The sequence below is a fragment of the Rhinoraja longicauda genome, chromosome 33 (assembly GCF_053455715.1).
Source record: "Rhinoraja longicauda isolate Sanriku21f chromosome 33, sRhiLon1.1, whole genome shotgun sequence".
Lineage (NCBI taxonomy): Eukaryota > Metazoa > Chordata > Chondrichthyes > Rajiformes > Arhynchobatidae > Rhinoraja > Rhinoraja longicauda.
In genome coordinates, this window is record NC_135985.1 from 7,038,114 (window position 1) to 7,065,504 (window position 27,391).

Below are 27,391 nucleotides of genomic sequence, written 5' to 3' on the forward strand. Positions count from 1 at the left end.
TATGATCTCGTTGTTATGGCCAGGTCAGGTAAGGGCATCAGTAAAACAGTTTCCATCCCCCCCCCCCCCACACACACACACACACACACACACACACACACACACACACACACACACACACACACACAGGTGCTGCCTATTCGCACTGAACATATTTTGAAACCCTCTTCTTGACTCTCAGAAGTTTTTTCCAAACTCATTTGGTAAAAGACAGAAATGCCAACAAATAACCAATCCCTGTACTACCCATATATTACGGTAAAGAAAGTTAATTTGAGGAAAGAATGCAGGGAAGATTTACGAGGATGTTGCCAGGGCTCAAGGGCCTGAGCAACAAGCAGAGGTTGGGCAGGCTATTCCTTGGACTGCAGGAGGCTAAGGGTGATCTGATAGAGGTGTATAAATTCATAAGGGGAATAGATAGGGTGATTACAGTCTTTTCCCTATGATAGGGAATGAATAGCTAAAGGACATAGGTTTGAGGTGAGAGGAAAAAGATTTAACAGGTATTTGAGAGACAAATATTTCACTCAGAGTGGTGCCGGTATGAAGTGACCTTCCAAAGGAAGTATTGAGGTTAGCACAGTAACAACCTTTAAAAAACACATAGACATGCACACGGATATGAAAGGTTTAGGAGGGTAGACAAAAAAAGTGCTGGAGTAACTCAGGCAGTCAGGCAGCTTCTCTGGAGAAAATGGATAGGTGACATTTTGAATCGTGTCCGTTCCTTCTTCAGACCCCTACAATCAATCTGAAGAAGGGTCCTGATCTGAAATGTCACCTGTCCATTTTCTCCTGAGATGCTACCTGACCCGCTGAGTTACTCCAGCACTCTCTGGCCATCTTTGCTATAATCACCAGATTGATTCCTGGGATGGCAGGACTTTCATATGAAGAAAGACTGGATAGACTCGGCTTGTACTCGCTGGAATTTAGAAGATTGAGGGGGGATCTTATAGAAACTTACAAAATTCTTAAGGGGTTGGACAGGCTAGATGCAGGAAGACTGTTCCCGATGTTGGGGAAGTCCAGAACAAGGGGTCACAGTTTAAGGATAAGGAGGAAGTCTTTTAAGACCGAGATGAGAACAGTTTTTTTCACACAGAGAGTGGTGAATCTGTGGAATTCTCTGCCACAGAAGGTAGTTGAGGCCAGTTCATTGGCTATATTTAAGAGGGAGTTAGATGTGGCCCTTGTGGCTAAAGGGATCAGGGGGTATGGAGAGAAGGCAGGTACGGGATACTGAGTTGGATGATCAGCCATGATCATATTGAATGGCGGTGCAGGCTCGAGGGGCCGAATGGCCTACTCCTGCACCTATTTTCTATGTTTCTAAACCAGTATCTGCAGTTCACTTTTATTATACCAAGGTTTGGAGGGGTATGGGTCAAATGCAGGCAAGTGGGACTTGCTCAGATGGGGCATCTTGGTCGGCATGGATGAAAGGCCTGTTTCCATGCTGCGCGACTCTATGAGATGAAGGTTATCCCTCTAACCTGATGAATTACAGTTCGCTCTTCGTTGATCTCTTGCAGTTCCGCAACTCGCTCCACCTCCTGATGGAGACTCTCAACGCCACGACACCTCACTACGTGCGCTGCATCAAGCCCAACGACGACAAGTTTGGTTTCACGTAAGCTGCACCATGCTTCCATTCTCCTTAACGTCAGGGGAGAAGGCAGGAAAATGGGGTTAGGAGCAAAGATACCAGAGGGACAAGATGGACCACTCCGTTGAAATCACCTATACTGAAGTGTAGTACGCAAAGGAGCCATTTTAGTAGGCAAAGCCCGCCGTCCGTTATGCCTCTCGCAGTGTAATCAGTGTTTTGGGGGAACAGTATGTGTGATGATACCATTAAAATGCAGAATATATCTCATCTATCAATTCACAGATTTTTGTTATTTTTCCTTTTAAATGTTTCTACAAGTTTCTGCCCACTAAAATGGTGTCAAGACGTACTACGGTTTTTAGGGTCGAGTGGTCTATCTTGTTCCTCTAGTGTCTTTCGTTAGGAGGGAGAGATAGATCAGCCATGATTTAATGGCGGAGTAGACTTGATGGGCCGAATGGCCTATTTTTGAGTCTGCCGACTGTTTGAATGGTAAAACAACAAACCCTTGAATTAATGGACCGCAGGGAGGGAGGGGGTCGTGATGGTATCCGTTATTGCCGTTATAACCTAGTGAGGGTGGGTGGGTGGGGGGGGGGTAAAGTTTACCTTAAGGCCGGGAGGGAAGATCTGTGGCAATGGGTGGGGGATAAAGTGAGAGGGGAGAAATCTAAAGGAGAGTTGAAGGAGAAACTTTCAACACCAAGCATGGTATAGACAATAGACGATAGAAAATAGGTGCAGGAGAAGGCCATTCGGCCCTTCGAGCCAGCACCGCCATTCAACGTGATCATGGCTGATCATTCTCAATCAGTACCCCGTTCCTGCCTTCTCCCCATACCCCCTGACTCCGCTATCCTTAAGAGCTCTATCCAGCTCTCTCTTGAATGTATTCAGAGAATTGGCCTCCACTGCCCTCTGAGGCAGAGAATTCCACAGATTCACAACTCTCTGACTAAATTTTTTTTTCCTCATCTCTGTTCTAAATGGCCTACTCCTTATTCTTAAACTGTGGCCCCTGGTTCTGGACTCCCCAACATTGGGAACATGTTTCCTGCCTCTAACGTGTCCAACCCCTTAATAATTTTATGTATCTGGAACATTTAAACGATACACTGGGGGCATTTTTTAAGCAGAGATTGTTAGGTTCTTGATTAGGAAGGGAGTGAAAGAACTGAGATGAGGAAAAACTTTTTCAGTCAGAGAGTTGTGAATCTGTGGAATTCTCTGCCTCAGAAGGCAGTGGAGGCCAATTCTCTGGATGCATTTCAAGAGAGAGCTGGATAGAGCTCTTAAGGATAGCGGAGTCAGGGGGTATGGGGAGAAGGCAGGAACGGGGTACTGATTGAGAATGATCAGCCATGATCACATTGAATGGCGGTGCTGGCTCGAAGGGCCGAATGGCCTCCTCCTGCACCTATTGTCTATTGAAAAGGTATGGAGAGAAGGCGGGAGAATGGTGTTGAGAGGGAAAAAAAGATCAGCCATGATGGATTGGCGGAGTAGACTCGATGGGCTGAATGGCCTAATTCTGCTCCTATGCTTATGGTCTACAAGTACGTATCTCTTAAATGTTGTACCTGCCAGAGGAGATAACGGTTGAAACATCACCTATCCACGTCCTCCAGAGATGCTGTCTGACCCACTGAGTTACTCAAACACTTTGTGTCCTTTTTAGGAGGAGTTATTTATATTAGATTGTTACCTGAGTTAAGTCTTTGTTGCATTGAACAAACGTTTTGCTTGTAAAACTGGTCCCAAGAGTAGTCTTAAGCATCTGCTGTGTGAACGAGCCAACGGATCTTTCACTGGGCTGTAGTTTAGATACAGCAGGGAAACAGACCTTGTTTCGGCCCACCGAGTCTGCGCCGACCAGCGATCCCCACACACTATCGTTGCCCTACACAACGTGGGACGGTTTACAATCACACCAAGCCAATTGACCTACAAACCTGCACGTCTTTGGGGTGTGGGAGGAAACCGGAGATCCGGAAGAAAACCCACGCAGGTCACGGGGAGAACACACGAACTCCGTACAGACGGCGCCCATAGTCGGGATCGAACCCTGGTCTCTGGCGCTGTAAGGCAGCAACTCTATCGCTGCGCCACCGTGCTGCCTGACCTTGTTACGCATCCGAGTTTTAAGTAATTAGATGCAGAAAGACAAGGTGAATAGTTCGTCGATGATTGACCCTCAGTGGTGCAGTGGGGCGCTGGCTGAACTCCCTGCTGTTGACAGAGGCAGATGCTCCGACTAGTTGTGACAAGTATCACCGTAATGTCACCCTCAGTAGAACGTGTGAGTGTGGGACAAGGGCTGTTCAAGTCTGGGGCACTGCCAAGTCACTGAAACTCCAAGTTATTGTTTCCCTCAGTCTTCACAGCCTGAGATAAAATTATTTAATGACCCTGAGGGTATGCGTAGCATATTAAAAAGTCAGTACTGTTGAAATAGCAGCTGTAATTCAAGTTCATTTAATTCAAAAGGTTTGTTAATTCAGTATTTAGGCAATCAATTTCCAATTTGCTCACTTCGTCATGACTTAATTCAAAATGTTGGATTATTCATTCATTTTTATCCTATAAAAATGGCTGAATTGTTTTTTCGAAGGTTCCAGGAGTGACCAGAGAGTAGAAACCTGTCCTTGGAGGCTTGAACATTGCTACACGTTGTACTTGTAGACACAGGGAACAGCAGATGCCCAGAGTAACTCAGTGGGTCAAGCAACATCTCTGAAGAACTCGATGTTTCGGGTCAGGGACCTTTGAGTTCCTCCAGCACGTTGTGTCTTTTTCCACACACTGTACTTACCGTCCGCAGTTTGGTTCCCTTGAAACTTGTGAAACTAGGACTTTCCAAAATGGAGTGCCAGGCACTTTCACTGATGGAATCCATACGGTGTCAACAAAGCATTCATTTTTACAGAAGCTATTCACTAAATCTCAAAAACGTGACCATGATAATCCAATACAAATGCCATACAAATGACCAGACGATTAGCGCTTTCTATCTGTGTTGGAAAGGAACTGCAGATGCTGGTTTAAACCGAAGATAGACACAAAAAGCTGGAGTAACTCAGCGGGACAGGCAGCATCTCTGGAGAGAAGGAATGGGCGGCGTTTTGGGTCGAGACCCTTCTTCAGACTCAGCCTGTCCCGCTGAGTTACTCTAGCTTTTTGTCGCACTTTCTATCTGTTTAGTTATGACCTGATGGATAAAGTTGCCCAGTTTAACAAAGCCTTAGTTATTTCATCAGGAATTTAGAACATAGAACAAAACCTTCGGCCCACATTGTCTGTGCCGAACATGATGCCAAAGACCATCATAGAGTCATAGATTGATACAGTGTGGAAACAGGCCCTTCGGCCCATCTCGCCCACACCGGCCAACAATGTCCCAGCTTTCCCATCTGCACGTAACCAATATCCCTACATGCCCAGCATATCCATATGCACATCCAACTGTATTTTAAATGCCACTAATGTGTCTGTTTCAACCACCACCAGGCCCTCACCACCCTCTGTAAAAATAAAAACTTGCCCTTCACATCTCCTTTAAACCTTGCCCCTCTCATCTTAACGCGATGTCGTCTGTTATTCGGTTTATCCATCCTGGGAAAGAGATTCTGACTATCTAAAGATGCAGGCAGATATTAGTTTAACTTGACATTATGTTTGGTATGGACATTGGCTATGGACATTGTCAAGTTAAACTAATATCTGCCTGCATCTTTGGATAGTCAGAATCTTTCTAAGGGGTTGAAGGGCCTGTTCCTGTGTTGTACTTTCATATATATTCAATGTGGCACTATCCTACGCACTAGGGACAATTAGCAATGTTACAGAAGCCAATTAGCCGACAAACCTGTACATCTTTGGAGTGTGGGAGGAAACCGGAGCACCCGGAGAAAACCCACGCAGTTCACGGGGAGAACGTACAAAGTCTGTACGGACAGCACCCGTGGTCAGGATCGATCGCGGTTCGCTGGTGCTGTAAAGCAGCAACTCGACCACTGCGCCCCCTGTAGTTTAGAGCCTGGTTTGTCTGGTGTCTGCTAAAGTGGAGGATGGGCATCCAATATTAACTTATTCTTGAATATCTCTCTCTGCAGGTTTGACCCTAAACGCGCAGTGCAGCAGCTCCGAGCCTGCGGAGTGTTGGAGACCATCAGGATCAGTGCCGCCGGCTTCCCGTCCAGGTAGTGTGAATCACAGAGTGATGCAGCGTGAAAACAGGCCCTTCAGCCCAACCTGCCCACACCAGCCAACATGCCCCATCAACACTAGTCCCACCTGCCTACGTTTGGTCCACGTCCCTCTAAACCCGTCTTACCCATGTACTCTCTAGATGTGTCTCAAACATTGCGATAGTCCCTGCCTCAACTACCTCTTGCAGCAGCTCGTTCCATACACCCACCACCCTTTGTGTGAAAAAGTTACCCCACGGGTTCCTATTAAATCTTTCTGCCCCTCACCTTAAACCTATGCCCCCTACTCTGGGCAAGAGACTCTGTGCGTCTATTCCTCTCATGATTTTGTACACCTCTATAAGATCACCCGTCATCCTCCTGCGCTCCAAGGAATGGAGTCCCAGCCTGCTCAACCTCTCCCTGTAGCTGAGGCATCCAGGGGAAGTCCAAGACTCTAAACATAGAAACATAGAAAATAGGCGCAGGAGGAGGCCATTTGGCCCTTCGAGCCAGCACTGCCATTCATCGTGATCGTGGCTGAGCGTCCACAATCAGTAATCCGTGCCTGCCTTCTCCCCATATCCCTTGATTCCACTGGCCCCTAGAGCTCTATCTAACTCTCTCTTAAATCCATCCAGTGATTTGGCTTCCACTGCCTTCTGTGGCAGAGAATTCCACAAATTCACAACTCTGGGTGAAAAAGTTTCTTCTCACTTGGGTCGCCCTACGCCCGGCTCTGCTTGAAGTCGTTTCATTCGTTTAATTCAGGAGTTTGTTCACAGTTTTCCACGCGGTGCATTTTTGCCATGGAAGTGAGGTTGGAAAACCTGCGTTGATTTTTGACTGGGTTTTTGCCTTTTCAGATGGACCTACCAAGAATTCTTCAACCGGTATCGGGTGCTGATGAAGCAAAAAGACGTTCTCAGTGACAAAAAGCTGACCTGCAAAAACGTCCTGGAGAAATTAATCAAGGTGATGCCTGTGTGGTTCAAACTTCAGCAATGTTATTCTCTGGAGGTTGAGAGGTAGATAGTCAGGACCCTTTTCCCGTGGTGGATGGTTGCTGGGAAGATGCTGCTCTTCAAGCTGGAGGTCACGGTTTTCAGGCTCCTGTACCTTCTTCCCAATGGTAGTAGTGAGATGAGAGCGTGGCCAGGGTGGTGAGGGTCTCTGGTAATATTGGCTTGCCAAAACCGACCGTCGTGTTCCATCTACACTAGTCCCACCTGCCTAACGTTTGGCCCATGTCCCTCTAAACCTGTCCCATCCATGGTTTAGGACAGGATTTAAGGCAGAGCCTCCTGTAAATCCCTTCGAATGGTGGGGACGTCAGTACCTGTGATGGAGCGGGCAACATTTACCACACTCTCTGTAGCTTCTTTCGTTCCTAGGCTTTGGAGTTGCCAAACCAGGTCATGAGCTTTCAATGTCCACTGAAGGATAATTAGCTATTCCCTCTCCTCGCCTCTGCTAAAATGTTTCGGCTTCTGCTGGATATCTCTGTAACCATCACCAGGTCTTTTATAGACTTTAGAGATACAGCATGGAAACAGGCCCTTTGGCCCCACCGAGTCCACGCCGACCAGCGAACAACGTAGATATATCCTGCTCGCGCGGGGCAATTTATTTTTAACAATTTTACCGAAGCCAATTAGCCGACAAAACCGCATGCCTTTGGAGAGTGGGAGGAGACTGGAGAAAACCCACGCAGTCACAGGGAGAAATTACAAACTCCATACAGAGTTCGTCTTACAGCGCCGGAGACCCGGGTTCGAGTCCGACTGCCGGTACTGTCTGTGCAGAGTTTGTACGTTCACCCTGTGACCTGCGTAGGTTTTCTCCGGGATCTCCGATTTCCTTCCACACTCCAAAGACGTGTAGGATTGTTGGTCAATTGGCTTGGTATAAGTGTAAACTGTCCCTAGTGCGCGTGGGATAGTTTCAGTGTGTGCGGGGATCGCTGGTCTGTGCGGACTCGGTGGGCCGAAGGGCCTGTTTCCGTGCTGTATCTCAAAGTTAAAACTAAATTGTGACTGTTCGGATGGGCTGGGATTACGGCGTATAATGAGCCTATGTGTGTGATCCCTTCAGTGCCTTTAAGATCCCTAATTGCTGTTGTCAGGAGGATATGATACGGCGCTGTAAGCTATTTATGGGCAAGTTCTCTATTTATGGGCAAGTTCTCTCTTTAAGCTATCGTAAGCTTTCTGGCTTTCTGGCTTTCTGGTAAACATTTTCTGTGTCATTGTTACTTTTGCAAACCATTTAGACGGCATAATGAGACCATGTTGTCTAACCTTAACACTTTCAAATGTGGACTTCATTTGGCAATAATTCATCATTTTTAATATCGGTGAATGTCGCTCGTGAAGAGAAATATAAAGGTTGCCATTGATAAAATATATTGATTTTTATTTAAATGGATTAGTTTTTCTCAGCCATAGAGATTGTGTGGTTTAGATGCATGACATGGGAGGTAGTGGCAGTAACAGTGGAGCCGTACAAATGACGACTCAGGTGGACAATGAGGTGGAGAAGGCTCTTGGCACATTTGCCTTCATTTGGAAGGATATTGAGTACTTTAGACTGTAGAGATATCGCATGGAAACAGGGCCTTCGGCCCACCGAGTCCATGCCGAGCAGCGAGCACCCCTTTTTTCTAGCACTATCAAGGAAGAATGTACAGAATTTACACGTTAGAGGCAGGAAACATGTTCCCAATGTTGGGGGAGTCCAGAACAAGGGGCCACAGTTTAAGAATAAGGGGTAGGACATTTAGAACTGAGATGAGGAAAAACTTTTTCAGTCAGAGAGTTGTGAATCTGTGGAATTCTCTGCCTCAGAAGGCAGTGGAGGCCAATTCTCTGAATGCATTCAAGAGAGAGCTAGATAGAGCTCTTAAGGATAGTGGAGTCAGAGGGTATGGGGAGAAGGCAGGAACGGGGTACTGATTGAGAATGATCAGCCATGATCACATTGAATGGCGGTGCTGGCTCGAAAGGCCGAATGGCCTCCTCCTGCAACTATTGTCTATTGCACAAACTCCGTACAGACAACACCCATAGTCAGGATCAGCACCCATAGTCAGGATCAGCACCCATAGTCAGGATCAGCACCCATAGTCTGGTTGTCTGGTGCTGGAAGGCAGCAACTCTACCTCTGCGCCACTGTGCCACGCACTTACGATGATAAATTTAGTTCATCTGTTAAAATGTGCACATATAATCTCTCGGCATTTTATCTGTCTTTATAAATCCCTCTTGAATGAATATTTCTTGGGAAGCGCCTGGCAAATGATTGAGGGACTTAAAACGGAGACACCACACATTTGTTCCTGATGCAGCCTCAGTATTTTGACTGAAGGCAGGATTAGTACTTAATTTATTGAGCCAGTAACTGTAAGTGTTTAAATCCAAAAAGGATTTCAAAGGATTTCTTGCTTTTAATTCAAGAGCAGTGTAAGTATCAAGCGGGCGTTTAGTCTTGCTAAACTCTGCTGGGTTAGATTAATGAAAGTCATTGATGTGAGTGTGTGGTTGGTCAGATAGGAGATTGCCACACCAGGCGTCTGTCTGGTAGATTGGTTTTGGGCTGTTAGTTTTCGTGGTTGAAGACGTTCCTGTCTCTCACGCACTGTCCTAATCTTGTGCCCTTCCTTCAGGACCAGGACAAGTATCAGTTTGGTAAGACGAAGATCTTTTTCCGCGCCGGGCAAGTGGCCTACCTGGAGAAAGTGCGTTCCGACAAGCTCCGTGTGGCCTGCATCAGGATCCAGAAGACCATTCGTAGCTGGCTGCAACGGAAGAAGTACCTGCGTATGCGGTCTGCAGCGATCACGATCCAGCGATATGTACGCGGCTACCAGGCCAGATGGTAGGAGGCTCACGATCACAGCAACGCGCGGGGTAACATGGCATGTGCGCTTGACAATGAGATTGGTGGGAAGGAACTGCAGGTGCTGGTTTAAACCGAAGATAGACACAAAATGCCGGAGTAACTCAGCGGGACAGGCAGCTTCTCTGGAGAGAAGGAATGGGTGACGTTTCGGGGTGGAGACCCTTCTTCAGTCGGAAGGCAATGCTGCCTGTCCCGCTGAGTTGTGGAAGCTCCAGCTTTTTGTGACAATAAAATTAATTTTGAATATGTGGGGCATATTGACAGGGGGATTGAGAAAAGGACACTTTCCTCAGAGAGAATCTCGAACTAAGGGTCAGTGTTTAGAATTGAGACATTGGCCATCCAAGACAAGGAACGAGACAATGATGGGCATCTGATGGCACTGGGCCTGTACTCGCTGGAGTTTAGAAGGATGAGTGGAGGGGCCTCATAGAAACTTACCGAATAGTGAAAGGCCCGGATAGAGTGGATGTGGAGATGATGATTCCACTGGTGGAGAGTGGAGGGCCAGAGGTCATTGGCGCAGAATTAAAGGACGTTCCTTTAGGAAGGAGATGAGGGGGGATTTCTGTACTCAGAGTGTGGTGGAATTCATTGCCACAGGAGGCTCTGGAGGCCAAGTCAAGGGACATTTTTCAGGCAGAGATGGATAGATTCTTGATTAGTACGGGTGTCAGGTTTATGGGGAGAAGGCAGGAGGATGGGGTTAATTGGCAAAGATAGATCAGCCATGATTGAATGGCGGAGCAGACTTGATGGGCCGAATGGTCTAATTCTGCTCCTGTCATCTGTGAACTTATGAGACCTTTACAATGAGTCCGTGCTGGGTGCAGCTTGCTGAGGGGAAGTTTAGTTTAGTTTAGAGATACAGTGTGGAAACAGGCACAGAGTGTGGCGGGAAATGGACTAAAGACGTTTTGGGCCTGGATCCGTCTTCAGGCTGACTGTCTCCAGACCAATCAGTCTAAAGAAGGGTCCCGACCTGAAATGTCATCTGCCCATCTTCCTCTGCAGATGCTCTACGGGCTAACGGAATCAAGGAATATGGGGAGAAAGCAGGAACGGGGTACTGATTGTGGATGATCAGTATTGATCATATTGAATCTGAATGACCTTTATTGTCATTCAAAATGAATTGAACGAAAATCATTTGCCAAGCAGCCACAACAGTACAGAGTAAAAGACACAAGACACACAATTTTAACACAAACATCCACAAACATTGAATGGCGGTGCTGGCTCGAAGGGCCGAATGGCCTATTCCTGCACCTATTTTCCATGTTTCTATGCTGCCTGACCCACTGAGTTCCTCCAGCACCTTGCGTTTTAAACCGAGATCCCAGCATCTGCAGTTCCTTGTGCCTCCAATTCATTTCATTCGTTAAGTCACGAGTATTCCAACTTTCTATCCTTTTACCAATGATTCTGAATCCTTCACTAATGAATGCTTCGTTAAAACCTACCTTCAGTTGTAAAATGCAAAATTGCAAATATATTTCCCATTTTGGTCTGTTGAGATGTTGATAGTGTTCGTGAGAGTTGATATCCACCTTAGCCTATGGTGTTGTAGACCCAAGGAACTGCAGATGCTGGTTTACAAAAAAAAAAAACACAAAGTGCTGGAGTAACTCAGTGGATCAGGCAGCATCTCTGGAGAACATGGATAGGCGACATATCAGGTCGGGACCCTTCCTCTCTCCGAAGACACCTAAAGACTACTTTGAAACGGCACCGATCCATGTTCTCCAGAGATGCTGAAACAAAGAACTACAGATGCTGGTTTATACCTAAAATAGACACAAAATGGTAGAGTAACTCAGCGGGACAGGCAGCACCTACCGGAGAGAAGGAATGGGTGACGTTTGGGTTGAGACCCTTCCTCAGCATCTGTTCCTTCTTGCATGTACAGGGGAAGTTGCTGCTGAGGCCTGAGGTCTATCTCAGATGGAAGTTGAGTTGTCAAGGAAGAGCTTATCATTGAGTTTAACGAGAGTTGAACATCCCCTGGTGTCCTGGGCATGAGGTGTCCCTCCATGGCCAACGCAGCCACTAACCTAACTCTGCCTTGTTGTCACTTGTGCTCTGCCCCTCTCAAGCTTGCAATAACTGCGTCCACTGTGTTGCATTGCAGCTACGCCCAGTTCCTCCGCAGGACCCGCGCAGCCGTCCTCATCCAGAAGTTCCAGCGCATGTACGCAGCCCGGCAGAAGTTTCTGCGCTTCCGTGCGGCGACTATTGTCATCCAGTCTTTTGTACGAGGCTTCCATGGAAGGAGACAATACAAAGCTGTAAGTACTGTCACTGTAAACACTTCAATAGTGCACTGTGAGATCCATCAGGACAATCAATGGTCTCTTTATTGTCACTCGCCGTACAGTGCTTGTTCTGAATGCTGTCAAATTATACTGTACAAGAGTACAACAGATCCTCTTTGGACTTGAGAGATACAGCGTGGAAACAGGCCCTGCGGCCCATCGAGTCCACGCCGACCAGCCATCACCCCGTTCACTCGCACTATCCTACACATTACGGACCATAAGCTGGAAACCTGCACGTCTGTGGAGTGTGGGGAGGAAACCAGAGCACCCAGAGAAAGTCCACACAGTCACCGGGAGAACGTACAAACTCCACACAGACAGCACCCGTAGTCAGGATCGAACCCGGGTCTCTGGAGCTGCAAGGCAGCATTTATTCACAAAATGCTGGAGTAACTCAGCAGGTCAGGCAGCATCTCGGGAGAGAAGGAACAGGTGACGTTTCGGGTCGAGACCCTTCTTCAAACTGTAAGGCAGCAACTCTACTGCTGCGCCACCGCGCGCTGCTCTTCTGAAAGCAGCAAAGGTATATTTTCTTTAATGCAGAGATTAGTTCCAACAAACATCTGTGTGATTAGCATGCCTCCAATGACTCTTCAAATTTCTACAGATGCACCATAGAAGGGGTACTGCCAACATGCATCACAGCTTGGTTTGGGAAATTGCAAAGAGTTGTAGATGTTGCCCACTCCATCACACAGATCAGATTTCCCACCATTGACTCCATCTACACTTTATACTGCCTCACAAAATCAGCCGGCATGATCAAAGACCAGAGTCTCACTCACCCTGGTCATTCCTCCCTCTCCCTGCTTCCACCCGGCAAAATTACAGAAGCTGAAAGTGCACACCACTGGACTCAGAAACATCATCTTCCCCCTCTGTTACCTGGCTTCTGAACGGTCCTTCCATAAGCTGGGGTACCGTCCACTTATCACTGCCTCAATGTGGCCCTTGGACTATGGAAGTGGTGCGCTACAATGCTGAGAACTATATTCTGCACTCGGTATCTTCCCCTTTGCTCTAGACATTGTACTCGAGTTTGACTTGATTGTATTTATGTATAGTATTATCTGATCTGTTTGGATATGACTTAGACGAAGGGATTAAAAGTACCATTAGCAAATTTGCAGATGATACTAAGTTGGGGGGTAGTGTGAATTGTGAGGAAGATGCAATAAGGCTGCAGGGTGACTTGGACAGGTTGTGTGAGTGGGCGGATACATGGCAGATGCAGTTTAATGTAGGTAAGTGTGAGGTTATTCACTTTGGAAGTAAGAATAGAAAGGCAGATTATTATCTGAATGGTGTCAAGTTAGGAGGAGGGGGAGTTCAACGAGATCTGGGTGTCCTAGTGCATCAGTCAATGAAAGGAAGCATGCAGGTTCAGCAGGCAGTGAAGAAAGCCAATGGAATGTTGGCCTTCGTAACAAGAGGAGTTGAGTATAGGAGCAAAGAGGTCCTTCTACAGTTGTACCGGGCCCTGGTGAGACCGCACCTGGAGTACTGTGTGCAGTTTTGGTCTCCAAATTTGAGGAAGGATATTCTTGCTATGGAGGGGGTGCAGCGTAGGTTCACTAGGTTAATTCCCGGAATGGCGGGACTGTCGTATGTTGAAAGGCTGGAGCGATTGGGCTTGTATACACTGGAATTTAGAAGGATGAGGGGGGATCTTATTGAAACATATAAGATAATTGGGGGATTGGACACATTAGAGGCAGATAACATGTTCCCAATGTTGGGGGAGTCCAGAACAAGGGGCCACAGTTTGAGAATAAGGGGTAGGCCATTTAGAACGGAGATGAGGAAGAACTTTTTCAGTCAGAGGGTGGTGAAGGTGTGGAATTCTCTGCCTCAGAAGGCAGTGGAGGCCAGTTCGTTGGATGCTTTCAAGAGAGAGCTGGATAGAGCTCTTAAGGATAGCGGAGTGAGGGGGTATGGGGAGAAGGCAGGAACGGGGTACTGATTGAGAGTGATCAGCCATGATCGCATTGAATGGCGGTGCTGGCTCGAAGGGCTGAATGGCCTACTCCTGCACCTATTGTCTATTGTCTATTGTCTATTGTCTATTGATAGGATGCAAAACAAAGTTTTTCACTGTAAGTTGGAACACGTGACAATAACAGACCTAAACCTTAGTCCAACTTGTGTGACATTAGTTATAATGCTAAGCGAAAATTGTTTTAACGTAGGCCCGTGCCGGTATTTTAGTTTTTACTTTGTATCACCGAATTAGCTGCTTCATGAGTTGGATAAAAGTTGGTGGCTAACATTTTCATTTAGAGGAACAGTGGCCCACTGAATCCGTGCCAACCAGCAATCTCACCCATGCACTAGTTCTATCCCACACACTAGGGACAATTTACAATTTTTACCGATCCAATTAACCTACAAACAATACAATACAATATATCTTTATTGTCATTGTACAGGGGTACAACGAGATTGGGAATGTGCCTCCCATACGATGCAATAAATCAATTAGCTAGTCAGTATTAATTTAAACAACCCAATGAAACAATTTAAAAACAGAATAAAGTGCAAGTAGATCTGTGCCGGTTCACTGTGCGATGTGACCATCCGGCTCAGCACGACCGGTTCATAGCAGCTATGGCCCTGGGGATGAAGCTGTTCCTGAGTCTGGAGGTGCGGGCGTAGAAGGCCTTGTATCGTCTGCCCGATGGTAGAAGTTTGAACAGACCGTTGCAGGGGTGTGAAGAGTCTTTGTGGATGCTGGTGGCTTTTCTGAGGCATCGTGTGTTGATAGATGCCCTCCAAGGCTGGTAGCTGTGTTCCGATAGTCCTCTGAGCTCTATGGACTACCCGCTGAAGAGCTTTCCTCTCTGCCTCCGTGCAGCTGAGATACCACACAGGGATGCCATGTGTTAGGATGCTCTCTATGGTGCAGCGGTAGAAGGTCGTCAGCAGCTGTTGGGGTAGACCAGACTTTTTCAGTGTTCTTAGGTAGAACAGTCGTTGCTGTGCCTTCTTGACCAGCGCAGCAGTGTTAGTGGACCATGTTAGGTAACTCCGAAATATGAGTGCCCAGAAACTTGAAGCTGGACACTCTCTCCACACTGTCCCCGTTGATAAGGATCGGGGCGTATTCCCCGTTGTGTGACCTACGGAAGTTGATGATTAGCTCCTTGGTCTTGGTGGTATTTAGGGACAGGTTGTTATCAGAGCACCAGTCCGCCAGGTTCTGCACCTCCGCTCTGTAGTTTGTTTCATCACCGTTGGTGACCTTTATGTCTTTGGGATTTGGGAGGAGATCGGAGCACCCACGTGGTTGCAGACAGCACCCGTAGTCAGGATGGAGCTGTAAGGCACCAACTCTACTGCTGCTCCTTTCCTCAACAAACAGTAATTCAGTCAATGGAAAGATCGTCTATGAATGTGGCTGTCTGACCGTTCAAAGATCACTACCACACTGAGGTGCGGCCAATTTAAAGCTTGGGTTGGAACTCCAAGTACCCTTTTAAAACGCTTCCTTTTCCCGAACAGGTCCTCCAGGAACAGAAGGCCACCATTCTGCAGAAGCGCGCGCGGGGCTGGATGGCCAGGCGCAAGTACCTGAGGACCCAGAACGCCATCGTCTACCTCCAGTGCTGCTACCGCCGCATGATGGCAAAGCGCGAGCTGAAGAAGCTGAAGATCGAAGCTCGCTCGGTGGAACACTACAAGACCCTCAACATCGGCATGGAGAACAAGATCGTGCAGCTGCAGTGCAAAGTCAACCACCAGGTACCACCCAGTGCACCCAGTCAACTGCTGGAGTCCCTGTCATTGTAGTGGATAACATGCAGCACACGAACCATAATGTCCCTGCCGAGCATAATGCCCAATTGCACTAATCTCCTCTGCCTCCACATGATCTGTCCCCTCCATTCCCTGTATCGCCATGTGCCCATCTAAAAGCCTCTTCATCACTCCTAACATATCCACCTCCACCACCACCCCTGGCAGCAGGTTCCAAGTCCCCACTGGACATCAATGCTGTTAAAAGGGTCTTGCCCTTAACTGTGTACTTTGCCCTTGCATTCGACATCCCAAAGGACGGGTTATTGTGCTGTATTCACCTGTGAGAGTCAGGTCTGTACAGCATGGGAACAGGCCTTTCAGCCCAACTTGTCCATGCCGACTAAGTTGGCATATTGAGCGAGCCCCAAATTGCCTGCACTTGGTCCTCTGAACTTTTCCCATCCACATCCTTTCTGTGTCCGCATGTATTTAAAATAGACAATAGACAATAGGTGCAGGAGGAGGCCATTCGGCCCTTTGAGCCAGCACCGCCATTCAATGTGATCATGGCTGATCATTCTCAATCAGTACCCCGTTCCTGCCTTCTCCCCATACCCCCTGACTCCGCTATCCTTAAGAGCTCTATCTAGCTCTCTCTTGAATGCACTCAGAGAATTGGCCTCCACTGCCTTCTGAGGCAGAGAATTCCACAGATTCACAACTCTCTGACTGAAAAGGTTTTTCCTCATCTCAGTTCTAAATGGCCTACCCCTTATTCTTAAACTGTGGCCCCTTGTTCTGGAATCCCCCAACATTGGGAACATGTTTCCTGCCTCTAACGTGTCCAACCCCTTAATAATCTTATACGTTTCGATAAGATCTCCTCTCATCCTTCTAAATTCCAGTGTATACAAGCCTAGTCGCTCCAGTCTTTCAACATATGACAGTCCCGCCATTCCGGGAATTAACCTAGTAAACCTACGCTGCACGCCCTCAATAGCAAGAATATCCTTCCTCAAATTTGGAGACCAAAACTGCACACAGCGTGTTGTTATTGTACGTGATTTGAGTAGGATCTCAAATTTCACTGTACCTTAATTGGTACATGTGACAATAAATTGAATCTTGAATCTTGATTGAACGACTTCCCCTGGCCCCTTTGCTGTCCATTGACGTTCGGGTGTTGAGCCACCCATGAGGTTGTGTGCAGAGATGTGTCTCAGCCCCTTGTGGAGGCGACGCGGCAGCTGAATGAAAGGCCGCTGATTCTCACTGTGGCGCCCCGCCGTCTTTGTCTTCCAATGTAGACCAAGGAGATGAAATCCCTGCTGGAGAAGTTGGTGAGCCTGGAGTCCACGTACGCCCACGAGACAGACAAGCTGCGGACGGAGGTTGACCGCCTGCGCGTGAACGAGGGCAGCGCCAAGGTGTCCTCCAACAAGATCACGTGCCTGATGGAGGAGATCGTCATACTGCGCAAGGAGCTGGTGGAAACCCAGGCTCAGAAGAAGCGTCTCGAGGAGAGCTCGGACAAGTACAAAGCAGAGACCGATGTGGTGAGGATGTCCTGTATCGTGAGCACTGCACGTTGTGTGGGAGCCAGGGGTGCAGTGTTGCCAGAGTTCACCGCTCCAGTACCTCTGTAAAACAAAAAGCCAAACTAAACTGCGGGCAATTTAACAGTGGTCACTCCGGCAACAGTGACACCTCTGGCACCTAAACAATTAGCACCACAACACTGGTGGAAGCCTTCATAAAACTTCTTAGTCGGAGTCATGCAACATTGGAAACAGGCCCTACTTGCCCACAGCCGACCAACATGTCCCATCTACACCAGTCCCACCTGCCTGTGCTTGGCCCATGTCCCTCTAAACCTATTCTACCCTGTCTAAACGTTTCTTAAACGTCACGATAGAACATGCCTCAACTGCCTCCTCCGGCAGCTCGTTCCATACGCCCACCACCCTTTGTATGAAAAGGTTCCCCCTCGGGTTCCTATTAAATCTTTCCCTCCCTCACCTTAAACCTGTGTCCTCTGGTCCCCGATTCCCAGTACCCTGGGAAAATGACTCTCTGCACCTGCACAGCCTATTCCCCTTGTGATTTTGTACACCTCTATAAGATCACCCCTCATCCTCCTGCGCTCCATGGAATAGAGTCCTAGCCTGCTCAACCTCTCCCTGTAGCTCACACCTTCAGTTCCTGGCAACATAAATCTTCTCTGCACCCTTTCTAGCTTGACAACATCGTTCCTGTAACGGTGCCCAGAAATGGACACAATAATCTAAATGCGGCCTCACTGACTTCTTATATTTATCATACGATGGATATGATCACACTTTCATAAAGTTAAGTTAGCATCGCGCAATATTTCTTCACAAGTATCTCCAGATGCACTATTTTCCTTCAAGATTATTTTATTTTCTGTGGCTTCAGAGATCTCAATTCTTCCTTGAGTGAGATTCAAACACTTTTGTGGCTTTTTTTTTAAATAGAATCGGGAGATTCAGTGTAATCAGGGTGCACAGACAATTGTCATGTGGTGTGGAATTGGCAATCATAGAGTCATACAGATTGGCAACAGGCCCTTCGACCCATCTCGTCCATGCCGACCAAAGTGCCCCATCTAAGCTTGTCCCATTTGCCCGTGTTTGACCCATATCCCACTGAATCTTTCCTATTCATTAACCTGTCCTTCTAGCAGCTCATTCCATATACCCATCGCCCTCTGTGTGGAAAAGGTTGCCCCTTAGGCTCCTATTAAATGTTTCCCCTCTCACCTTTAATCTGTGCCCTCTAGGGCCAGAGCAGACTTTACCTGCTGAGGAGACTCAGGTCCTTTGGAGTGCAGGGGGCACTCCTAAGGACCTTCTACAACACGGTGGTTGCATCGGCCATCTTCTATGGAGTGGTCTGCTGGAGCAGCAGCATCTCAGCGGCGGAGGGGAAGAGACTCGACAAGCTGGTCAGGATGGCCAGCTCTGTCCTGGGTTGCCCCCTCGACTCAGCGCAGGTGGTGGGAGAGAGGAGGATGATGGCAAAGCTAACATCGCTGCTGGACAACGACTCCCACCCCATGCAGGACACTGTCACTACACTGAGTAGCTCCTTCATTGACAGACTCCTTCACCACCAAGTGCGTGAAGGAGAGATATAGGAGGTCCTTCCTTCCCGCTGCTGTGAGACTGCCCAACCAGCACTGCTCCCAGCAGACGAGTCAACAGACCAGTTAGCAGTAACAGTATTAAAAAAAACACAGTAAATGATGACAATTATCCTTATCTTTATTTTTATTTATAATGAATGTCTCTTGCTATCCACTTTGCTGCTGTAACACTGCAAATTTCCCCGGTGTGGGACAAATAAAGGAATATATTATTATTATTATTATTATTATTAGTTCTTGATTCCCCTAACCCTGGGAAAAAGACTCTGTGCATTCACCCTACCTATTCCCCTTATTTTATGCCCTTCTATATGATTCACCCTCTGCCTCCTGCGCTCCAATGAGTGTAGTCCTAGCCGGGTCACCCTCTCCCGATAGCTCAGGCCTTCCAGTCCTGGCAACATCCTTGTAAAACCTTCTCTGCACCCTTTCCATCTCTGTGGACCGTCAAAGGTGAAGCGACTAACATTGCCCTTGTTCCTTCACCCCAGGTGGTGTCCCAGCTGAAAGAGCAGAATGTGTTGCTGAAGAACGAGAAAAATGATCTGAATCGCCGAATCCAGGAGCAGGCCAAAGAGATAACAGGTGAGTCCTCCATTGCTCTTGCAGGTGAAACGTAGTGGAGGGGGGCGGGACAAAGGAAGGATATAGGTGGAGACATGAAGTTAGAGGGAGAACTGGGAAGGGGGGGGGGGGGGGGGGGGAAGGGAGGGACAGCCTAAAGTGGGAGAAGTCGATGTTCATTCCGCTGGGCTGCAAGCTGCCCAAGCGAAATATGAGGTGCTGTTCCTCCAATTACCGGTGGGCCTCACTATGGCACTGGAGGAGGCCCATGACAGAAAGGTCAGACTGGGAGTGGGAGGGGGAGTTGAAGTGCTCAGCCACCGGGAGATCAGGTTGGTTAAGGCGGACTGAGCGAAGGTGTTGAGCGAAACGATCGCCGAGCCTGAATTTGGTTTCGCCGATGTAAAGAAGTTGACATCTAGAGCAGCGGATGCAATAGATGAGGTTGGAGGAGGTGCAGGTGAACCTCTGTCTCTCCTGGAAAGACTTATAAATCTTATAAATCTGACTGTGAGATCATAGCAGTAGACTTTGTCCAACAGGACATGAAGATTGTGGGAAAATCAACACTTTGAGAACATCGTCCTTTACAGATTAAAAAATATATATAATTAAAACTCCATGTTTTTTTTCAGTTCATGTTAGATATCGAAACGTATAAGATTATTAAGGGGGTGGACACGTTAGAGGCAGGAAAGATGTTCCCAATGTTGGGGGAGTCCAGAACCAGGGGCCTCAGTTTAAGAATAAGGGGTAGGCCATTTAGAACAGAGATGAGGAAAAACTTTTTCAGTCAGAGAGTTGTGAATCTGTGGAATTCTCTGCATCAGAGGGCAGTGGAGGCCAATTCTCTGAATGCATTCAAGAGAGAGCTAAATAGAGCTCTTAAGGATAGCGGAGTCAGGGGGTATGGGGAGAAGGCAGGAACGGGGTACTGATTGAGAATGATCAGCCATGATCACATTGAATGGCGGTGCTGGCTCGAAGGGCCGAATGGCCTACTCCTGCACCTATTGTCTATTGTCTATTGTCTACTTCTAGTGTAGTCAGGTTCAGACAGATTATTAATGACCGCAAACCGTTTTTAGACTGACGTCTGGCCTTTGGGCGGCACAGTGACGCAGCGGTAGAGTTGCTGCCTCACAGCGCCTGAGTCCCGGGTTCGAGCCTGACTGTGGGTGCTGTCTGTACGGAGTCTGCACGTTCTCCCCATCACCTGTGCGGGTTTTCTCTGAGATCTTTGGCTTCCTCCCACACTCCAAAGACGTACAGGGTTTGTTGGCTTGGTAAAATGATGAATGGACCCTAGCGTGTGTAGGACAGTGTTAATGTGCGAGGATCGCTAGTCGGTGCGGACTCTGTGGGCCGAAGGCCAGCTGTTTCCATGCTGCATCTCCAGACTAAACGAAAACCTATATCTCTGGGCTAACAAGTAGCTCTAAAATGGTCTGAATCCTTGGGGCGGCACAGTGGCGCAGCGGTAGAGTTTCTGCCTTACAGCGCCAGAGACCTGGGTGCGAGGGTCAGCCCAGGACCTGTGATCTTTCCACTTTCACCCTCGCATGGAATGATCCAGTTTAATGTGTGAGTCGCAGTGGGTATTGTCTGTTTAATGCCTTTGGTGTCTTGCACCAATGTCCCGTACTCTGGAACATCACACTTACTACATCATCACATTTATAACAATGTTTAACATGGGTGCGCTGACACCAAACTTGCATTGACAAGTGATAAATACATGTGGTCCAGTCCCAATGCCTTTATCCATGGGTGGCACGGTGGCGCAGCGGTAGAGTTGCTACCTTGCAGCGCCAGAGACCCGGGTTAGATCCTGACTATGGGTGCTGTCTGTACAGAGTTTGTACGATCTCCGTGCGAGAGCACAGGTTTTGACCGGATGCTCCAGGATCCTCCCACACTCCATGATAAAAGTTTGCAGGTTAATTAGCTTCAATAAAATTGTAAGTTGTCCCGAGGGTGTAGTATAATGCTGGTGTACGCGGTGATCGCTGGTTCGGACTCGGTGGGCCACAGGGCATGTTTGCATCTCTGACGTCTAAAGTCTTTATGTTGCATTTATGTTCCAATAAGTTCAACCTCTTATAGCGCTCTGCTTCTCCCCCAGAATCAATGGAAAAACAGAATGAAGAAGAGACCAAACAGCTTCAGGTTGACCTTAATGATGAAAGATCCAGGTATCAGTCTCTGCTCAACGAGTTCTGCAAACTGGAGGAGCGCTATGACAACCTGAAAGAAGAAATGTCTATGGTTGTAAGTACCTTCCACACACTGATGTTTGGAGCACAGAACAGAACAGCACAGGAACGGGCCCTTCAGCCCACAATGCCCAAGCCGAACACAATGCCAGGTTACACTAATCCCCTCTGCCTGCACCTGTGATCCATGTCCCTCCATTCCCTGCATATCCATGCGCCGATCTCAAAGCCTCTTCAATACCACTATCGTATGTGCTTCCACACCACTCCTCAATGGCACAGTGTCACTTTGCCATAGATCAGCAGTTCCCCATTGAACTCACTGCTCTCTCCAACCCACTGTGACCTTCCCAAAGACCCATCTCTGCAGCTTCCAGCACCCGTTACCTGCAAGGTTCTCCACTCCTCCAACACCAACTTCCCACCTCAACCTCTGCCTCGCCATTGGACTTGTTCCTCAAGACCTTGTCCTGCTACTTACTCTATCCAAAAAAATACCCTCTGATTTAATCTGAATCCAGGTGGTTTATAGACCCTCTCCAACTGACTCACACTGGCACCTTCCATAACTTCCACAGAGTTTATTTGGACAGCGTTGGTCCAAAGACCCTTGTTTCCTTTATCCTCACCTCCCCCCACCCCATTCTTCCTCAGTCACAGAGCAGGGAAACAGGTCCATCCCCGCAAAAGATGCCCCATCCCAGCTAGGCCCATTTTCCTGCATTTGGCCCATATATAATCCTTTCCTAACCGCGTACCGGCTCTATGACTGAGGAAGGCTCAGTGTACAAGTGTCTTCTAAATGTTATAGTACCTGCCTTAACTAGCTCCTCTGGCAGCTCATTCCATTACCAACCACCCTCTGTGTGAAAAAGCTGCCCCTCAGATTCCTATTAAACCTTTCCCCTCTCACCTTAAACATATGCCCTCCAGTTCGTGAGGGTCACATGTCAAGTGTGTTTTATTCTCATTTCCCAACAATGAAATTCTTACTTGCTGCAGTTTTTTTGTTGGGGAAAAAGATACAGTGGATTCTCCCTATCTGTGCCCCTCATGATTTTATACACCTCTATAAGATCACCCCTCACTTTCCTGCGCTCCATGGAAGCATTGTAACCTGCCCAACACCCCCCCCCCCCCCTCCCATGCCCCTATAGCCTAGGCCCTCGAATCCTGGTGATATCCTGAAAGACTTTAAGATCTGGCTTTTGGGCATCTTAGTTTAGAGATACAGCGTGGAAACAGGCCCTTCGACCCACCGAGTCCGCACCGACCAGCGATCCCCCCACACTAACACTATCCTACACACGAGGGACGATTTTACATTCGCACCAAGCCAATTAACCTACAATCCTGTACATCTTTGGGATGTGGGAGGAAACTGGAGCTCCCAGAGAAAACCCACGCCGGTCATGGGGAGAAGGTATAAACTCCGGACAGACAGCTCCCCTAGTCAGGATCGACGCTGGGTCTCTGGTGCTGTAAGGCAGCAACTCTACCGCTGCTGCCAATTCTGCACCAAACCTTTGTGTGATCTGCAGTTTTCCCCAGATTCAGGTGCGTTACTCACTGAAGATTGCCCACTCCTTTTGCAGAGCGTAACCAAGCCCGGGCACAGAAGGACAGACTCGACCCACAGCAGCAATGAGTCGGAGTACACCTACAACTCCCTCTTGTCCTCAGAGCCTGGAGAATCCGAGGACGTGACGAGAAGAACAGAGGTTGGTTCCATTCTTTTGTCGGCCGAGTTAGAAATACAGCGTGGAAACACCGAGTCTTAGCCGACCAGCGATCCCCGCACACTAATGCTATCCTGCACCAGGGACAATTTACTGAAGCCAATTAACCTACAAACCCGTACGTCTTTGCGATGTGGGAATAAACCAGAGCACCTGGAGAAGACCCACCAGGTCACGGGGAGAACGTACAAACTCTACCGCCGTGCCACTTGTTCCCTTGAAGTACTGTGGATCCAGGGCCGATCTGCTGAAAGGCAAGGTTAGGTGTGCTGGTCCTACAAATACTGGACAGCAGCCATTTCAACCTTCACCAGTCTCAGACCAAAAGATAGAAGCTATAATGTTCAGGATTACTGATTACAGAAAGCCAGGTGGGCTGGGATGGGAGCCTCAGGTAGGACACTGTCCAACTGCAAAGGTACGTGGTGGTTAGGAATGTGACAGGTAGACAGGTAAATTGCCCATTTTGGTAGCAACACAGAAAGGGTAAAGTCGATCAAGAGTGTTTGATTGTCACATATCCCAGCAATGGAACATTGCTTATGTGCTGTAACTCAACGAAGCCCGTGAACACAACAACACACAGAGAAACGGACAATAATCAATCATACAATGAATTGATAATCAGTAATACTGGGTAACCTTAGTGTGTGTTGGTAGGTTAAGTGGCTGCTGTAAATTATTCCAAGTGTGCAGGTGAGGGATTCAATCAGGGAGGGAGCTGAAGAGAATGTCAGAAGAGTTAAAAATGGGATCAGTGTGGGATGAATGTCAATGGGTGGTTAATGGTCAGCACAGACTCGATGGGCTGAAGGGCCTGTTTCCGTGCTGCATCTCTCTCTGGTGCTAATAAGGGAGTTGGTAACTTTGAGATCATACTGGAGGCCAGGAACTAACCAAAGTCCATTGGTGCGTGGGTGAGACATTAACGTTCTCTTTGGCGTTTGTAGTTCTAGATGAAGGTTGGGGCGTGTGGGAAGGAACGGCAGATGCTGGTTTGAACCAGAGATAGACACAAGATGCTGGAGTAACTCAGCGGGAGATGGTACCTGTCCTGCTGAGTTACTCCAGCATCTTGTGTCTATCTTTGAAGGATGGAACGGTGGACTCAGGTAATCTGTTGGTGGAATTGGAATAGGTTCTCCCTGGCGTGATCTTATTTGAAGGGGGAAGACGCATGCAGACAGGAGGGATGTGACGCATGTGCTCAGTTGGCAACCCAGAAGGTATTCAGTCCAATCTTTAATCCCTGGTACCAGTGCTAAGGGAAGGAAGGTTAGACACAAAGAAAGACACAAAGTGCTGGAGTAACTCAACGGGCCAGGCAGCATCTCTGGAGAAAAAAGGATGGGTGACGTTTCGAGTCGGGACCCTTCTTCAGTTCTCTCCAGAGATGCTGCCTGACCTGCTGAGTTACTCCAGCACTTTGTGTCTTTCTTTGATATAAAAGCATCTGCAGTTCTTTTTTTTCTCTACAAGGGTGGACACAGCAACTGCTGGATAGACGAGCGGAGCACAAAGTGCTGGAGGAACTCAGCAGGCCAGGCAGCATCTGTGGAGGGAATGGCCGATTGATGTTTTGGGTCAGGACCCTTCTTCAGTCTGGGATGGTGGGAAAATGTCATAGAAAGTACCGTCTATGACTTTCCTGTGAGATTACCCCTTCCCCTGCTCCATCAGTCTGAAGAAGGGTCCAGACCTGAAACGTGGCCAGTCCATTCCCTCCACAGATGCTGCCTGACCCGCTGAGTCCCTCCAGCACATTGTGTTCTGCCCATGGAGAAGGGTGCACCATCTGTTTTTTTCCCCCCAGTGTGTATCCCTGACTGTTCTGTAAGGAAATAACTGCAGATGCTGGTACATATCGAAGGTATTTATTCACACAATGCTGGAGTAACTCGGCGGGACAGGCAGCATCTCAGGAGAGAAGAAATGGGTGACGTTTCAGGTCGAGACCCTTCTTCAGACTGTTCTGCTTGTTGCAGGAGTTTCCAGAGCGGAAGGGGGCTTTGGACATGTCCCTGGTCTTGAAGCTACAGAAACGTGTGACGGAGCTGGAGCTGGAGAAGCAAGCCATGCAGGACGAGCTGGACGGGAAAGAGGAGCAGGCACTGCGAAGCAAGAAGGTAACGGTCCACGTTTATTATTGTCACATGTGCCGAGCAACAGTGCAAAATCTCTGCTTTGCATGCTGTACAATCAGACCATTAAGTTCATACGTCAGCCATGATCACAGTGAATGGCGGTGCTGGCTCAAAGGGCCGAATGGCCTCCCCCTGCACCTATTTACTATGTTTCTATGTTATAGGAACAGAATTAGGCCATTCTGCCCATCACGTACGTTCCGCCATTCAACCATGGCTGATCTATCTTTCCCTCACAACCCCATTCTCCTGCCTTACCCCCCATCACCCCTGACACCCGTACTAATCAAGAATCGTACCAATGTCCCCCTTAAAAATATCCATTGACTTGGCCTCCACAGCCTTCTGTATCAAATCTATCAAATGATACATAGGCACAAGCAACTGCAGATTCTGGTTTGCAAAAAAGACACAAGGTGCTGGAGTAACTCAGCAGGTCAGGGAACATCTCTGGTGAACATGGATAGGTGGCTTTTCGAATGGGGACCCTTCTTAGACTGATTGTATGGGGGGAGAGAGCCGGGATGGGACAAAGGCCTCAAATATTACTATGCATAAATACAATCAAGCCAAACTCAAGTAAAGCAGAAAGAGCAAAGGGTGTAGAATATAGTTCTCAGCCATGTCACGCATCAGTCTGAAGAAGGCTCTTAAATCTCCTTAAATGTCGCCTGTCCATGTTCTCCAGAGATGCTGGCTGACCTGCTGAGTTACTCCAGCACTTTGTGGCTTTTTCTTGTTGTAAACCCGCTCCTGCAGTTCTATGAGCGTCAAAACCTTCCCTCCACCAACCCTGGTGCAGAAACTATTGCCCTTCCTGCATCCTTCAAAGCTCAATCCATTTCAGTATTCAGTCAGTGGGGGATTCAGGCCAATGGTGTGTTAATGCCAGCATCCTAGGTGACCACTTAAGCCTTGCCTGGTTACTGCTCTCTTCCACTTTAGTGTTATGGAATCGTACAACGCGGTTGCAGGTACACTTGAATTTAGAGATACAACAAGGAAACAGGCCCTTCGGCCCAACTCATCCATGCTGACCAAGATGCCCCATCTAAGCTAGTCCCATTTGTCCGCGTTTGTCCCATATCCCTCTAAGCCCTTCCGATCCATGCACCTGTCCAAACATCTTTTCATATCATATCATATATATACAGCCGGAAACAGGCCTTTTCGGCCCTCCAAGTCCGTGCCGCCCAGTGATCCCCGTACATTAACACTATCCTACACCCACTAGGGACAATTTTTTTTTCTCGGAGAAAACCCACGCAGGTCACGGGGAGAATGTACAAACTCCTTACAGTGCAGCACCCGTAGTCAGGATCGAACCTGAGTCTCCGGCGCTGCATTCGCTGTAAAGCAGCAACTCTACCGCTGCGCTACCGTGCCGCCCGTACCGTAACTTTTAAATGTTATTGTTGTACCTGCCTCAATTACTTCCTCTGGCAAGTCGTCCCTTATACCCACCTTGCAGAAGTTGGGTTCGTATTAAATCTTCCCACTCTCACCTTAAACCCATGCCCAAAACACACAACGCTAGAGGAACTCAATGGGTCAGGCTGCATCCGTGGAGGCAATGGTTTGGCAATATGTCCTTTTCCCCAGAGCACTGGCAACTACTTTCTATAAACATACAACCGCAGTAAGGTTTGATCAGACACAAATACAGCCGTAGCTCTTGTCCGAGTGTAAGAGTGTTGCAAACTGCAGCCAGCAGGAGGCAGCAGTGTTCAGGGTGTGAAGGTTGATTGTAATCCCATCAAGGGGAGAGTTCTGGAGGAGAGAACTGCAGATGCTGGTTTACATT

At 48.0% G+C, this 27,391-nt stretch overlaps 1 protein-coding gene across 1 annotated transcript in view; it reads left to right on the top strand.

Annotated features, from left to right (window-relative positions):
• The window catches only part of myo5aa (myosin VAa), a 169,314-nt gene that overhangs the window by 96,724 nt on the left and 45,199 nt on the right, over positions 1-27,391 (top strand). Inside the window, exons 16-26 of the mRNA XM_078427407.1 lie at positions 1,539-1,636; positions 5,728-5,814; positions 6,669-6,777; positions 9,467-9,678; positions 11,834-11,990; positions 15,522-15,761; positions 17,066-17,314; positions 19,416-19,509; positions 21,614-21,759; positions 23,300-23,425; positions 25,429-25,569. Of these exons, the coding sequence (XP_078283533.1) occupies positions 1,539-1,636; positions 5,728-5,814; positions 6,669-6,777; positions 9,467-9,678; positions 11,834-11,990; positions 15,522-15,761; positions 17,066-17,314; positions 19,416-19,509; positions 21,614-21,759; positions 23,300-23,425; positions 25,429-25,569 (1,659 nt within the window). The remainder of the gene's footprint in view (positions 1-1,538; positions 1,637-5,727; positions 5,815-6,668; positions 6,778-9,466; positions 9,679-11,833; positions 11,991-15,521; positions 15,762-17,065; positions 17,315-19,415; positions 19,510-21,613; positions 21,760-23,299; positions 23,426-25,428; positions 25,570-27,391) is intronic.